Below are 17,469 nucleotides of genomic sequence, written 5' to 3'. Positions count from 1 at the left end.
TTTTTTACCTTAAACTCTCTAATCAATACCTGTTTATTGCACAACACCCAATCCAGATTAGTTGATCCCCTAGTGGGCTCAACCACAAGCTTCTCAAAAAAATCCATCTCATAGGCATTCTAGAAGTTTCCCCTCCTGGGATCCAGCACCCACCTGATTTTCCCAATTTATAACATTACCCTACTGATATGCATTCTTTATCTTCCGTTGGATTTTGTAGACTACATCCTTACTACTATTTGGGGGTCTGTATCTAAATCCCATCAGGGTCTTTTTACCCTTGCAGTTCTTTAGCTCTACCCATAATGATTCAACACTATGTTCGCTCTTTCTAATGATCTGATTTCATTTTTTACCAACAGAGCAACGCTGCCCCCTCTGCCCTCCTACCTGTTCTTTTGATACAATGTGTATCCATGGACTTTAAGCTTCCAGCTATAATCTTCTTTCAGCGTTGATTCATTCCAATCTGTAACTGTGCTACAAGTTCATGTACCTTGTTCCATATACTGTGCATGTTCAAATATAACACCTTCAGTCCAGCGTTCACCCTTTTTGATCTAGTCCACCGTTTTTGTTTCAACTCATCTTGTTGACTGCAATTTTGCCTTATCGTCAACCTCTCCTGACTACACATTGCCTCTGTTTATAAACCAGATACCTCTTCTTCAGCACTATCACTTGGTTCCCATCCCCATGTCAAATTAGTTTAAACCTTCCTGAATATTGGACCCCTTCTGGTTCAGGTGTAACCCGTTCCTTTTGTACAGGTTATACCTTTCCCAGACGAGAAGATCCATAAATCTGAACCCCTGCCCCCTGCACAAGTACCTCAGCCACGCATCACCTTTCAAATCATTATATTGCTACCATCACTGTCACGTAATACAGACAGCAATCCAGAGATTACTACCCTGTTTGGTCCCATTTTTAGCTTTCTACATGGTTCCCTAAAATCTCTCTTTAGGACCTCCTTATCTTATATACCTATGTCATTGGCTGCTCACCCTCACCCTTGAGAATGCCATGGACCCGATCAGAGATGTCCCTGATCCTGGCACCACGCAGGCAATATACCATCTGGGTTTCCCTGTTGCGTCCACAGAACCCTGTTTCTGTTCCTTTGACTAGGGAATCTGCCATCAACATTGCAGTCCTCTTCATCTCTCTGTTGTTCTGAACCACAGCACCAGACTCAGTGCCAGAGACCAAGTCACTCTAGCTCCCCCTGCCCCCCCCACCTCTAATAGGTCTTCCCCCTCAATAGTATCTAAAGCTGTATACTTATTATTGTGGGGAATGGCCACAGGTGTACTCTGCACTGGCTGTGTATTTCCCCTCTTTCTCCTCACAGTCATCCAGTTACCTGTCTCCTGCAATATAGGGGTGACTACCACCCTGTAGCTCCTGTCTACATTCTCCCATATGAGTTGAAGGTCATCGAGCTGCCACTCTGGTTCTTTAATAAGTTCTCTCAGGAGCTGCAGATGTGTTTTCACATCCCACACATTGTACAAAGTACTGTCCCTGGAGACAGACAAGGAATGAACAAATGAGAACAGAAAGAGAGAAACCTACCAAATACTTTATCTCGCCCAAGCCTGATCTTGCCTAAGTCAGATGATCCAAAGCTAAAGACTGGCATACTCGCAAGAATGGCGGCTCTGCTTGAACCTGTGTAGTTTTTATTGACCTTTTCTAATGAATCCCTCTTGCTGATTGGTCGCTGCTTAACTCAGTGAAACTGCTGCAAAGCTCTGCTTTAAAAATCTCAATCGCCTTCCTGATTAAAAGCTATCCCTTTTTATGCCCTTCCTGATGTCAATTGTCCAATGATGTCAGATATATAGTTGGGAACCAGTATATGTGGAGCATTGTTTTTCCTATGACTTGCCTCTAGGCAGCAGCACAACAGTTCAAATAGTAAGTGTGCAATTTGTATGTATGGTGTGAAACTTTTGTTGTGGGTGTTGAAACAGCTGGAAATGCTAAACAAAAACACAGAATCTAAAAGCACTCAGCAGACCAGGCAGTATTACTGAGCATATGAACAGTGATTACATCTCAGACTCTTCATTAGTGCAAGTGTGCCTTGAAAGACTGTGATAAGTGAAGACCAAAGTGGTGAAAGTATCAACTACTTTAATAAACAGCAATTTAGGCAAATGTCTAGCTGAAAGTTGAATGTAGAGTAGACGTCAAAGGAGAATAAAAGTGACCAGAACCTTCCCCCTGCCCTGAGACTAAACAGATTTATAGGAAATTAATTATACTGCTGACCATTATGAAATACAAATTTAAAATGTCCTGGGGAATTAATAGGAATATAGTCTGGGAAATTGATCAGTCCAAAACCACCAATATCCCAAGCAAACTAGGTAATTGGCCAGGCAGCACCTCTTCCTAGAGATGCTGCCTGGCCTGCTGCGTTCACCAGCAACTTTTATGTGTGTTGCTTGAATTTCCAGCATCTGCAGAATTCCTGTTGTTTGCATACTAGGTAATTGGTGTTTTATTGTATATTAATTTCATCAGTATAAGCGCTGGCCAGGTAATGAGTTTATCTATTGATAATTAGTAATCTTGGTTTTTACATTAGATTTTAAAATAATCAAACTCAAGTTCAAACATAGTGTTTATTTGATGCTTCAAACATGCAGTTCATCTTCTCTTTAAAAACTGATTGCTGCACACCTTGTAGTTTGTGCACTTGAATTTAAGCATAATGGCTTCAGCCCTTGATGTAATTAAAAGCTTCTCTGGCTGTTGGAGTGAGTTTAACATAAATTCACAATGTTACTACTTTCTATCCCTAAGGATATCCCGCTCAGCATTAGATTTACAGACCCTAAACCAAGGCGAGCAAATAATATTATACGATGCTTATTCGGCCTGCGAACGATTTTTCCTTATTCTGAGTGTTTCACGCGACCACACTGATGGACATGTATGGCATCTTGTTACACTGGCCCCAGGTTCCGTTTTGTTCCAAAGCAAACACTGGTATATACGAATGATGGGAAGGCAGACTACCTTATGAATATGTATTAGATACTCTTCGTGCATGCACAGGTTTTCAGATGGGTTCATTCAAATTTGTAAATAGAAACAGCATCACTGTGTTTTAACAAGAAATCCACGCTAAGTATCCAGATATTTACATGTGATGTTTGGCAGCACTTATCTGTGTGAGCAATTATTTTCAAAAATGAAGCACAGCAAGAACCATTTGAGAACAAGATTGACTGATGCCCATCTGGATAATATCTTGCTCTTGGCATCAACAAGTCTGCCACTCAATATTGAGAAGCTTTCAAGCAACAAACAGCATCAAGTTTCACATTGATTTATCGACTGTTTGCATTAAAATTTTCTTTTTTATTATACTTAATTTACCACCATTCAGTGCATCATGTTCATACGTTTTATGTTTAAAGGTTCTTTGTGTCCTTTCAATAGATTCAAAAGTTGCCCTGATTGAAATAAATCGCAACTAAACTGAGTTCTTTGATTACTAATTGGCATCCTTGGTTAAGCACAAATGATTTTCTAGCATGCGTTATTCATTAATTTGAGGCAAAACATAAGTAGCTGTATTTAAATGGATAATTCCCATATTTCAAGTTTTAAATGGCATTTATCTGGGCCACCGTCCGCTCATTAATACGTGATCCAGCCCACAGAGGCAAAAAGGTTGCCGACCCCTGCCCTAAACTATTGAGCTGTCTATCGGAATGCATTTTTCACAACCCATGTACTTAGAAAGGCCAACCAATTATCTAGGCTAATTTTGAAATCTGAACATGATTTGTGTTCACTCTTTTAAATATTCCTGTCTTGTTTCCAAAGTAAAGTCATCTTTGGCTGTTTTATATTGATGTTTCCTGAAAGATTAATATTGTGCTTGCTGCTGATGATTGCAGCATTCAGTTGCTCTTGCGATTTCTCAGTAAATTAAGCAGTATCTGCATGCAACAAGGCAGTTTGGGCTAATTACAAATCTCTGGTTTAAAAAAATCTAGCCACCTTCTCTTGACATTCATTGTCTTTTCAGATCCATCACTGCCACCATTAACCAGAAACTGAACTTGACCAGCCACATGCAGTGCTTGAAAGAGTAGATTCAAGGGCGAAGTATTTTGAGGTGAATGGCTTAACACCTCACTATCACCCACCACTGACTACCAGCCACCAAATCCTCTATAACCCCCACAACAAAAAGTCAAGTGTGAGATTGTTTGCAACTGTAACATCATTCAAGAGGCTTGACACCTGCTTGATTGACAGCCCATCTATCACCCCATGCTCTCCATAACAAAAGTGTTGTGGTTTTGGTGTGTACCATCCCAGTAGATGCAGTGTAGTAAGTTTCCAATATTCCTTCAAATGCATGAACAAAGAAACCTTTAACACCTAGAAAGATTAAGACAACAATTACATGGGCAGTGCTACCATATAAAGTTTTGCTCGAAGTCACAAACCTTATTAACTTCTGGTTCATGAAAAGGCGGGAGGCATTAGTTAGCCAGAGAACTTGAACAACCTAATGGTTGTTCAGTTGTCTACCTTCTTTGCTGCCTGACCAATCTCGCAGGCATGCCTACTTAATCAAAGTGTGAAAATGGCTCATCACTGTCCAAGATTAAAGCAGATAAATATCCAAGATAAAAGCAGAAAATGCTGGAAACATTCAGCATGTCCAGAGAGGGAAAGAAAGTTTAATGATTTAGACTTTATCAAATTCAGGAAAGGTTAGAAAGGAATAATCAATGCTTGCCTTACTTATGACACAGTGTCTTCTGAATAAAAATAAAATCAATACTGCAGTGAAAGAAAAGATCTGTGGTAGTGGTTAACATCTCAAAAGAAGAGTATTAAACTTTAACCGATAAGATGTAACTTTGTTTTTGTCTGTATCTGTTATGTAAATATGACAACTTTATGTGATCCTATGTATTACAGTGATGAGCTTAGTAAATGAAGCCATTTTAATGACTTGGGTTCTGGTCCTTGCCAGTATCCTAAGGTTTTTGCACTGCTTGCTCATTAAAAGCAGTGAATTCAATTGGTCTCTGCTATGTCAATAAACCTGGTACGAGGGGGCTGTATATTGCCCACTAAGTTTAATATATAATTTGTTCAATATAATTGGTTGATAATTTACATTTCCTGTTCTGTGAGATGCTTTCCTGTCTTTAATTCCAGATTTGTGTGCAAATACTATGAGGCTCCTCGGAGCCATTTTGCATTTCATTCTAGCATTTTGCACAACTATTACAATCGTAAATATTTGAAATGTTTCTTGTAAACCAGGAACACATAACCTGTTATGAAGATGATGTAGGTGGCATGGTAGCAAAGCAGTTAAGGTAACACTTTACAGCACCAGCGATTGGGTTCAATTTCTGTCGCTGTTTGTAAGGAGTTTGTATTTTCTTTCGATGACTTTTTGGGTTTCCTCTGGGTGCTCTGGTTTCCTCCCCTATTCTGAAAGTACGTAGAGGTTGGGGTTAGTAAGCTTAGGCTTGCTATGTTAGCACTGAAAGCGTGGTGACACTTGCGGGCTGCCCCAGCACATCCTTGGACTGTGTTGGTCATTGACGCAAGCAAGGCATTTAACTGAATGTTTTAATGCATGTGACAAATAAAGCTAAACTTTCATCTTTAATATTGCAAGTGATCTAGGCTGTCTTGCATACAAGTGAATTCACTTGGAGTGTAGTAATTATATTATTGCACTATTATTCCAGAGAATATATGTGACTTGAAGCACCCTGCCCTCAATCACAGTTTGAGAGTTTGAATTTGCAAGAAAAAAGTAGGCGCCTGTAAAAAAAACAATGAAGCTGTACAATTGTGGTTAAAAATCTAAAGTTCACTAGTTCCTTTAGAGAAGAGCACCTGCTCTGGTTAATTGGTCTGATCTTTGTGCTTTCATCCCCATGCCAATGTGGTTAAGGGTTAACTTCCTTCTGAAGTGACCTATTAAATCAGTTTGTTTGTGTCAAGCTGCTATAAGTAAAGTGCATGTGGAATGCAGTCAGTCAGGCAAACTCACCTTATTGGGGCAACTAGGGATAGAATACCTCAGAAGCAAAATACTGCAAAAACTTGAATTCTGAAATGAAGCACAAAATATTGCAAATCTGGCAGCATCTGTTTCAGGATGAAAACCTTCATTGCTGAAATGGCAGCTGTTTCTCTGTAAATATTTCCTGACATGCTAAGCATTCCACCATTTTGTGTGCTATTATAGTTTTAAATAAATGTGCTGGAATCACTTCTTTGTGTATTATTTTGCAGGATTAAATGCCCATTCCTAATTGCCCTTGACTTGAATAGCTTGCTAGGCTTTTTGACAGATAAATTGAGAATTGACCACATTCCTGTTTCGGACTGGTTACATAGGTAGAAAAGGCAGATTTCTTTCCCTAAAGGACATTTGATAAACCAATTGGACTATGATAATCTGGTATCTCACTATTTTTAATCACGTAATTTTTTTAATCAATGAAAATTAAATAGCAGGATTTAAACTCGGATAATCCAGTTAGTAACTTGACCACAATGCCACTCTATCCATGGCAGATTATGAAGACAAAAAAAAATGTGTACTAAATAATCGAAATAGTCACTGGTGCTGACTACCAGATAGTTTGCATATACTCTGCTTTAGGAAGTCTAGCAAGATGTTTTTGTGTTGACTTACTTCATTATCAAAACATAATTCCATATTGTTATTTCTACCTAGAAAAGGGGAAGTGATTTCTACTAATTTTTCCCCCCTCTTCTTTAGGGGCCAATATTAATAGGCAGCTCTCAGGGAGGAGTTAACATAGAAGAGGTAGCAATGCAAAGCCCTGAAGCAATTGTGAAAGAACCTGTTGATATACTCAAAGGTGCCACGAAAGAACAAGCTATCAAGGTAATTGTATAGAAATTCTAGTCATGAAAATTAACAGAATTCAGATAGCTGATATTGAATAAATAATTGTACTGCAACTTATTTTGAACATAGGGAACTCTATATAGCAGACGCTTGTATGTAAAACAACATTGTTACAAATTATTTGCATTGTAGTTGGAAGAAACTCCAACTTCAAACGGCAATTAGCCTTTAACATTCAAATTACAGTTACGAGTTTAAAATATTTATAGTGGATTCTGGTTAATTAGGATACATTGGGGCCAGTATATTTGGCCCAATTAGGCAACTGCCGCAATTAAATAGTTAAAAAGGTATACTACCATTTAACTGAGTAACAAATTATGTATTTAAAATACGGAACAAATTAGAACACTACCACTACAGTAATATAAAACTATTAGCTGCTAATAGTTATTGATAGAAGAATTCATTCAGTATACACTGCCGTGTTTTGATTGTAAATAAACATAATCAGCACAGACACCTAGTGGACAATGTCTTCATACAATGTCTTCAATGATTACATCCTTCAAATCTTCATTTTCATTGTAATATTCAAGATGATTAGCGATACTTTCAAATTCTTTGTAGTTCCTAACTTGTTGAATGAGTAGTCATTTTTGGAGTGGCCATTGTCGGAGTGGTCAGATTTTAGAGTGGAAATTTTGAGGCTTTAATTCTTTGAAGCTTCAGCATGGGGAGGCTTGAGTGAAAGAAAGCAAAAAACTGTAGGTAGAGTTCTTTCTCCCCCACGGTTTATTGTTCTCCCTTCTTTATATTTGCTCCATAGAGTAGACAGTAGAGATGTCAGGCAGGATAGTTGAATGCTCCTCTTGTGTGATGTGGGAAGGCAGGAAACCTCCAGTGTCCCTGACGACTACACCTGTGAGAAGTGCATTCAGCTTCAGCTTCTTTTCTTTTTCAATCTTTTTATTAAGTTTCAGAATTAATTAACATAATAATAGTAATGATACAAAGAGATCGGGATTACATTAATAACGGTTAACCTGTACAAGCACAGATTCCAAGTAACAAGTACAGTTTAGCCTCCCAATCTCATAGTAACTAACCATAAGAAAGATATTTTATAAAGAGAAAAAGAACCCCTAACCTTAAAAAAAACTAAACTTAAAAAAAACACAAACAAAGATTGGGCTGTCATATTACATTGACTACAATTATTATTTGTCGTTAACTCCGCTCCTCTATACATGAACAAAAAATTACTACAGATTCAGAAAGGGTCAACTTACATCATATGAAAATATTGAATAAATGACCTCCAAGTCTCTTCAAATTTAACTGAAGGATCCATAGAACCGCTGCTAATTTTTTCCAAGTTTAAACATGCTATCGTTTGGGAAAACCACTGAAATTTAGTAGGGGGATTGGAATCTTTCCATTTAAGTAAAATGGATCTTCTGGCTATTAATGTAACAAATGCAATTTGTATTTCTATTCTGCCATATATATAGAACATAGAACATAGAATAGCACAGCACAGTACAGGCCCTTCGGCCCACAATGTTGTGCCGACCCTCAAACCCTGCCTCCCATATAAGCCCCCACCTTAACCATATACCTGTCTAGTAGTCTCTTAAACTTCACCAGTGTATCTGCCTCCACTACTGACTCAGGCAGTGCATTCCACGCACCAACCACTCTCTGAGTAAAAAACCTTCCTCTAATATCCCCCTTGAACTTCCCACCCCTTACCTTAAAGCCATGTCCTCTTGTATTGAGCAGTGGTGCCCTGGGGAAGAGGTGCTGGCTATCCACTCTATCTATTCCTCTTATTATCTTGTACACCTTTATCAGGTTTCCTCTCATCCTCCTCCTCTCCAAAGAGTAAAGTCCTAGCTCCCTTAACCTCTGATCATAATGCATACTTTCTAAACCAGGCAGCATCCTGGTAAATCTCCTCTGTACCCTTTCCAATGCTTCCACATCCTTCCTATAGTGAGGTGACCAGAACTGGACACAGTACTCCAAGTGTGGCCTAACCAGTGTTTTATAGAGCTGCATCATTACATCGCGACTCTTAAACTCTATCCCTCGACTTATGAAAGCTAACACCCCATAAGCTTTCTTAACTACCCTATCCACCTGTGAGGCAACTTTCAGGGATCTGTGGACATGTACCCCGAGATCCCTCTGTTCCTCCACATTACCAAGTATCCTGCCATTTACTTTGTACTCTGCCTTGGAGTTTGTCTTTCCAAAGTGTACCACCTCACACTTCTCCAGGTTGAACTCCACCTGCCACTTCTCAGCCCACTCCTGCATCCTATCTCTCTGCAATCTTTGACAATCTTCTGCACTATCTACAACACCACCAACCTTTGTGTCATCTGTAAACTTGCCAGCCCTCCCTTCTACCCCAACATCCAGGTCGTTAATAAAAATCACGAAAAGTAGAGGTCCCAGAACAGATCCTTGTGATCCATGAAGAAATTTTATAATCAATAATATCAAAAAAAGATTTAGGGATAAAAATTGATACCACCTGAAATAGACACAAAAATTTAGGTAAAATAATCATCTTAATAGCATTAATTCGACCAATCAAAGATAAGGACAATGGGGACCACTTAGTAAACAGTTGTTTAACACGATCAGTTAAGGGTAAAAAATTAACTTTAAATTAACTTATGCTCCTTAGTAATTTTAACACCCAAATAAATAAAATAATCAGTAACCAATCTAAATGGTGATTGTCTATAAATTGGGATTTGCATATTTAATGGGAAAAGCACACTCTTATTAAGATACAATTTACAACCAGAAAAAGTACTAAACTGAGCAAATAGTGTTATTACTGCAGGAATGGATTTCTCTGGATTAGAGGTATATAGTAACAGGTCATCTGCATATAGTGATACTTTGTGCGTCCCATTCCCACGAATAATGCCAAATAAGTTAGGTGAATCATGAATAGCGATTGCCAAGGGCTCCAGGGCAATATCAAATAGTAAGGGGCTCAAAGGACAGCCCTGTCTAGTACCTCTGAAAAGCCGAAAGAAAGGGAATCTCTGGTTATTAGTGAATGCAGAAGCCAAAGGTGTATGATACATCAGTTGGATCCAAGATATAAATTCTGGGCTAAAATTAAATTTCTCAAGTATATGAAATAAATATTCCCATTCAAGTCTATCAAATGCCTTCTCGGCGTCAAGCAAAATAACACATTCTGGAGTCTTAGCTGAAGTAGTGTTATACAATCGCAAACACGAGAAAATCTACAGATGCTGGACATTCAAGCAACACACTTAAATATGTTGGTGAACGCAGCAGGCCAGGCAACATCTATAGGAAGAGGTACAGTCGACGTTTCGGGCCGAGACCCTTTGTCAGGACTTCATCTGAAGAGATAGTTAGAGATATGAAAGTGGGAGGGGGATGGGGAGATCCGAAATGATAGGAGAAGACAGGAGGGGGAGGGATGGAGCTGGAGCTGGAGCTGGAAAGTTGATTGGCAAAAGGGATACAAAGCTGGAGAAGGGAGAGGATCATGGGACGGGAGGCCTAGGGAGAAAGAAAGGGGGAGGGGAGCCTAGAGGATGGGGAAGGAGTTATAGTGAGAGGGACAGAGGGAGAAAAAGAGAGAGAGAATAAATAAATTAAATAAATAAGGGATGGGGTATGAAGGGGAGGTGGGGCATTAACGGAAGTTAGAGAAGTCAATATTCATGCCGTCAGATTGGAGGCTACCCAGACGAAATATAAGGTGTTGTTCCTCCAACCTGAGTGTGGCTTCATCTTGACAGTAAAGGAGGCCGTGGATAGGCATATCAGAATGGGAATGGGACGTGGAATTAAAATGTGTGACCACTGGGAGATCCTGCTTTCTCTGGCAGACAGAGCATAGGTGTTCAATGAAACAGTCTCCCAGCCTGCGTTGGGTCTCGCCAATATATAGAAGGCCACATCGGGAGCACCGGACGCAGTATATCACCCCAGCTGACTCACAGGTGAAGTGTCGCCTCACCTGGAAGGACTGTCTGGGACCCTGAATGGTGGTGAGGGAGGAAGTGTAAGGACATGTGTAGCACTTGTTCTGCTTACAAGGATAAGTGCCAGGAGGGAGATTGGTGGGAAGGGATTGGGGGGAATGAATGGACAAGGGATTCGCGTAGGGAGCGATCCCTGCGAAAAGCAGAAAGGGGAGGGGAGGGAAAGATGTGCTTAGTGGTGGGATCCCGTTGGAAGTTATTGAGAATTATACAAACCCCATTTCCAGAAAAGTTGGAATATTTTCCAAAATGCAATAAAAACAAAAATCTATGATATGTTAATTCGCGTGAACCTTTATTTAACTGACAAAAGTACAAAGAAAAGATTTTCAATAGTTTTACTGACCAACTTAATTGTATTTTGTAAACATATACAAGTTTAGAATTTGATGGCTGCAACACACTCAACAAAAGTTGGGTCAGAGGCATTGTGTTACATCACCTTTCCTTTTAATAACACTTTTTAATCGTTTTGGAACTAAGGATACTAATTGTAGTAGATTTGCAACTGGAAATTTTGTCCATTCTTGCTTGATATAAGACCTCAGCTGCTCAACAGTCCGTGGTCTCCGTTGTCTAATGCTCCTCTTCATGATGCACCATACATTTTCAATAGGAGATAGATCTGGACTGGCAGCAGGCCAGTCAAACACATGCACTCTGTGTCTACAAAGCCTCGCTGTTGTAGCCCGTGGTCTGGCATTGTCCTGCTGAAATAAGCATGGACGTCTCAGGAAGAGACGTCCCCTTGATGGCAACATATGTCTCTCCAAAATCCTCATATACGCCTCAGAGTCAATGGTACCTTCACATACATGCAACTCACCCATGCCGTGGCACTGATGCACCCCCACACCATCACAGACGCTAGCTTTTGCACCTTTCGCTGATAGCAATCTGGATGATCGTTTTCATCTTTGGCACGGAGAACTCGACGCCCGTTTTTTCCAAAATCTAGCTGAAATGCAGACTCATCTGACCACAGCACATGGTTCCATAGTCTTTCGATCCATCTGAGATGAGTTCGGGCCCAGAGAACTCGCTGGCGTTTCTGCATAGAGTTGATGTATGGCTTCCTCCTTGCGTAATACAGTTTTAAGTTGCATTTCTGGATGCAGCGCTGGACTGTGTTGAGTGACAATGGTTTTCCGAAGTACTCCCGAGCCCAGGTGGCTATAATTGTCACAGTAGCAGGACGGTTTCTTAGGCAGTGCCACCTGAGGGCTCGAAGATCATGCGCATTCAACAGTGGTTTCCGACCTTGCCCTTTACGCATTGAGATATCTCTGAATTCTCTGAATCTTTTCACAATATTATGTTCTGTAGATGTTGAAAGACCTAAATTCTCTGCAATCTTGCGTTGAGAAATGTTCCTTTTGAACTGACTAACAATTCTCTCACGAATTTTGACACAAAGGGGTGAGCCACGACCCATCCTTGCTTGCGAAGGCTGAGCCTTTGATGGACGCTGCTTTTATACCCAGTCATGACACCTCACCTGCTACCAATTAGCCTGCTTAATGTGGAGTCTTCCAAACCGGTGTTACTTGAATATTTTGTGCACTTTTCAATCTTATTTTAACTCTGTCCCAACTTTTGTTGAGTGTGTTGCAGCCATCAAATTCTAAATTTGTGTATGTTTACAATATACAATTAAGTTGGTCAGTAACACTACTGAGAATCTTTTCATTGTACTTTTTTCAGTTAAATAAAGGTTCACGTGAATTAACATATCACAGAGTTTTGTTTTTATTGCATTTTGAAAAATATCCCAACTTTTCTGGAAATGGGGTTTGTATGTTGGACCTGGAGGATGGTGGGGTGGTAGGTGAGGACATAAGGAACCCTATTCCTAGTGGGGTGGCGGGAGGATGGGGTGAGAGCAGATGTGCGTGAAATGGGAGAGAGCAGAGTTGATGGTGGAGGAAGGGAAGCCCCTTTCTTTAAAAAAGGAGGACATCTCCTTTGTCCTGGAATAAAAAGCCTCATCCTGAGAGCCGATGCGGCTGAGATGGAGGAATTGTGAGAAGGGGATGGCATCTTTGCAAGAGACAGGGTGGGAAGAGGAATAGTCCAGGTAGCTGTGAGAGTTCGTAGGCTTATAGTAGACTCTCTCTTTTTTCTCCCTCTGTCCCTCTCACTATAACTCCTTGCCCATCCTCTGGGCTCCCCTCCCCCTTTCTTTCTCCCTAGGCCTCCCGTCCCATGATCCTCTCCCTTCTCCAGCTTCGTATCCCGTTTGCCAATCAACTTTCTAGCTCTTAGCTCCATCCCTCACCCTCCTGTCTTCTCCTATCTTCTCCTATCATTTCGGATCTCCCCCTCTCCCTCCCACTTTCACATCTCTTGCTATCTCTTCTTTCAGTTAGTCCTGACAAAGGGTCTTGGCCTGAAACATCGACTGTACCTCTTCCTATAGATGCTGCCTGGTCTGCTGCGTTCACCAGCAGTTTTTATGTGTGTTGTAGTGTATACAATGTTCATTAAACTCTTAACATTAAAATGTGAATAATGATTTTTAATAAATCTTGTCTGATCCTTGGAGACAATTTGTGGCAATACTTTCTCCAATCTAATTGCTAATTTTTGAGAAAGGATTTCAGAACCCACATTCAACAAAGATATAGGTCTGTATGATGCACATTCAGTGGAATCTTTATCTTTTTTAGCAATTAAAGAAATAGATGCTTCATAAAAGGATTGTGGTAATTTACCTACAAAGAAGGCATCTTTAAAAATTCTACATAACCAGGGAGAAAGTAAATCTGAAAAAGATTTTAAAAATTCAGCTGTATAGCCATCCGGACCAGGTGCTTTACCAGAATTCATCGAAAAATTGCTTTCTTTATTTCCTCTTCAGTAATGGGTGTGTCTAGTGCTAAATGTTCAGCAACTGGTAATTTCGGAATATTCAATTTCCTTAAAAATTCATGCGTTATGGTAGAATCATCAGGAAATTCTGATTGGTATAAATTGGTATAAAATTCTTGAAAAGATTTGTTAATTTCATTATGGTCAACTGTCAAAATACCATCCCCTTTACAAACCCTATTAATCTGATGTTTCGCCAAAACAGCTTTCAATTGGTTAGCCAATAATTTACCCGTTTTATCACCATGTATATAAAATTTACTCTTAGTTTTAAGTAATTGATGTTAATAACAAACTATGTTGCATCTGAAGTTCAACTCTCTCTTTATAAAGCTCCAAATTGGGAGCAATAGAATATTTTCTATCAATTTCTTTAATCTTATCAACCAATGTACATATTTCATTATTAATTCGATTTTTCAATCCGGTGGAGTATGAAATAATTTGCCCACGGATATATACTTTAAAGGTATCCCATAATATCCCACTGGAAATTTCTTCTATTGAGTTAGTTGAAAAGAAAAAGGCAATCTGTTCTTTAAAGAAATTGACAAAATTGAAATCCTGAAGCAAAATAGATTTGAACCGCCATTGTTTAGTACTAAAGGTTGCATCAGTTAATTTAATTGATAATTTCAATAGACAATAGGTGCAGGAGTAGGCCATTCAGCCCTTTGAACCAGCACCATCATTCACTGTGATCATGGCTGATCATCCAGAATCAGTACCCTTTTCCTGCCTTCTCCCCATATCCCTTCACTCCGCTATCTTTAAGAGCTCTATCTAACTCTTTTTTGAAAGAATCCAGAGAATTGGCTTCCATTGCCTTCTGAGGCAGAGCATTCCACAGAACCACAACCCTCTGTGTGAAAAAGTTTTTCCTCAACTCCATTCTAAATTGTCTACCCCTTATTCTTAAACTGTGGCCTCTGGTTCTGGAAATGGCGATTGCATCATATTCACAGGCAGTGACAAACGAAACTAATCGAGAATCAATAAAGAAGTAATTGATTCTAGAGTAATTATGATATACATGAGAGAAGAAAGAGAACCCTTTTTCATTAGGATATAAAAACCTCCAAACTCCTAAAATTCCAGAGTCAACTAAAAAGGAATTAATAAAAGTAGCAGATTTGTTTGGAGGTTCCTGATTGGACGCAGACCTATCCATCATAGGATTCAAACAATAATTAAAATCTCTGCCCATTATTAACATATATTCATTTAAATTGGGAAGAGATACAAATAAATGATTAAAGAATTCAGTGTTTGGTGCATAAATATTAACCAAAACTACTTTTTGGTTATAAAGTAAACCAGTGATTAATAGAAATCTACCATATGGGTCTGAAATTGTATCATAGTGAACAAGTGAAAACAAGGAATCTATAAAAATAGAAACACCTTTCACATTAGTCGATGAGTTAGAGTGGAACTGTTATTCTTTCCAAAACCTAAAAAAAAATGCTAATTATCTTCCTTCCTCACATGAGTCTCCTGCGCAAAGATAATCTGAGCATTCAGTCTATGAAAATCTTTAAAAATCTTCTTCCATTTAATTGGATGATTCAAACCGTTCGCATTCCATGAAACAAAATTAATAATGTTATCCATTTTCCTTAAATAAACCATATGGTATGTAAAGGGTTAAGCATATTGCATGGGAAACTCACGAATCAGGAAGAGGAAAAAAAGTTTAAAGAGGAACCGGAAGTTACGACGATACAGACATTTTTGCAGTTTCAATTCAGCCCAAAGGAAAAATACTAAACTAAAAATAGCCCCACCCCCACCCACAAAGACTCGGAACCTGGCCAATAGACAGCCAGAAAACTATCGAAGAGCCTCCCTACCCCCATCTCTCTTGAGGGCAGGTCTCCAAATTTTAAAATTAAAAAACAAACTACCCATAGTCAAAGCATTACGAAAGGAATGTCAAACACATGTTAGAAAAAAAACAGACCATTTATAAAATGAAACAGAATGCAATCTTAATAATATTTCAAGAAAAAAGAAATAATCACCAAATCAGAGTCTTAATAATTTTCAAAAGCAAACAATTAAAAATAAAAAGTAAAACAATAAAGGAAAAAAAAGGAACTTTAACATAGAAGCATAATAAACATCCATATGTCAAGACAAAGTATGAATACAATCAACCCAAGGGCAAAGTTCTACAAAGTTAAAATGTCCAAATCTATAAGCTGGTTCTTAACTAATAAACCAGATGTATACAAACATAAAGGAACGGTAAATTTATTAGACATCCAAGCTCAAACATTGATCTTCAAGAAATTAGCCATCTGAGCTCAAACTTAGATCTTCGAGATATTGTTGTGCTTCATCCACAGATTTAAACCATTTAAACGATTTGTCAGTCAGAACAACTCTTAAGCAAGCAGGATATAGCAAAGCCGGTCGGAGATTCCTCTGATATAATTCTGACATCACCGTTTTAAAATGCAGTCTTTCTTGCATAACCTCAGGACAATAACATTCAACCAGACGCAACTTAAGATTTTGATGCTCAATAATTGCTTTCCGACGAGCAATTCGAATTAAGTGCTCCTTAGTATTCACATAGTGAAATCGAAGAATTACAGTGTTAGCTCTTTCGATGGTTTTGATCTCAGCACCTGATGTGCACGGTCAAGTACAGAAAGAGAAGAAAAAACCTCTGAGCCAATGACCTCCATTGAGAATTGAGAAAAAAATTTAGTAAAATTTAATAAAAAAATTTTGCTCTCAATGTCTTCACTGAGTCCTATTATTCGCAAATTCTGTCTGCGACTACGACTCTCCAAATCAATAAGCTTTCCTTTATACTGCTCCAATGTATGAGTGGTCGAAGTTAGTTTCTCTTCCATAGAATTCAATTTGTGATCTCTGTTTCACAGCTTCAGTAAGCTCTGAAATTTGCCGCTGCTGTTTTTCGTTCTTCTTTTCAAGTGCTGCCAATCTACCTTCGTTCTCCTTTAATAATACTTCCAAGGTAGCAAATTTTTTAACAAGTTTTTCATCCAAAAGATTTGAGATAGCCTCCAAAGTAAGTTAAGACTTCTTAGACTGTTCAAAGACACCTTTTTTCTTTCCATTTTCATTACTGGTTTCCTTGACTTTGGCAACTACCTTTCTTCCTCTGTCAGCCAGTTCCGTTGATTAAAATTCAGAATTCAAACATATAAAAGTGTTATAAACACTTTGATAAAGATAGTAAAGGGGTGGTAAGGAAATTGAAAAATGAATGGAGCACAGCCAAAATGCGACCTACTCCATTTAGCGCCCCCAAGAGAGTCCCAGCTGCAGCTTCTAACACTGTATTAAGGAGTTGGAGCTGGAACTGGATAAATTCTGGATCATTTGGGAGGCTGAGGCAGTGATAGATGGGACATATAGAGAGGTAGTGAATGATACAGGAAACTGGGTGACAGAAAGGGGTTAAACAGTTCATGTAGAGTTATGAGCTCAAGATTGCTACCCATGCCATGTGCTGGTGAGTCTAGAAACAGGAAGATGATACAGTTTAACAGGTGGCTTAGGAGCTGGTATTGAAGGCTACCGGTGTAGAAGGTTACATACACACAATGGATCTGGTTTTGCAGGAATTTGATTTTTTGTAATAAAACATGTAAAAGGTACTGACAACACTATAGCAGA

General features: G+C 39.0%; 1 protein-coding gene across 6 annotated transcripts in view; it reads left to right on the top strand.

Moving 5' to 3' along the window:
• Positions 1 to 17,469, top strand: part of LOC134348228 (succinate--CoA ligase [ADP-forming] subunit beta, mitochondrial-like) — a 191,129-nt gene that overhangs the window by 56,584 nt on the left and 117,076 nt on the right. For 5 of the 6 annotated variants that reach the window (XR_010018378.1, XM_063051292.1, XM_063051290.1 and 2 more), the window contains exon 5: positions 6,797 to 6,925. The exons of the other annotated variant lie outside the window; for it this stretch is intronic. Coding sequence is in view for 4 of the 5 variants with exons in the window: in XM_063051292.1 (XP_062907362.1) it covers positions 6,797 to 6,925 (129 nt within the window). In the remaining variant the exon portion in view is untranslated. The remainder of the gene's footprint in view (positions 1 to 6,796; positions 6,926 to 17,469) is intronic. 6 annotated transcript variants of the gene reach the window in all.

Source organism: Mobula hypostoma, chromosome 6 (assembly GCF_963921235.1).
Source record: "Mobula hypostoma chromosome 6, sMobHyp1.1, whole genome shotgun sequence".
In the NCBI taxonomy this organism is placed as follows: domain Eukaryota; kingdom Metazoa; phylum Chordata; class Chondrichthyes; order Myliobatiformes; family Myliobatidae; genus Mobula; species Mobula hypostoma.
Note: the sequence above shows the minus strand (reverse complement) of the source record. Positions and strands in the feature narration are given on the sequence as shown.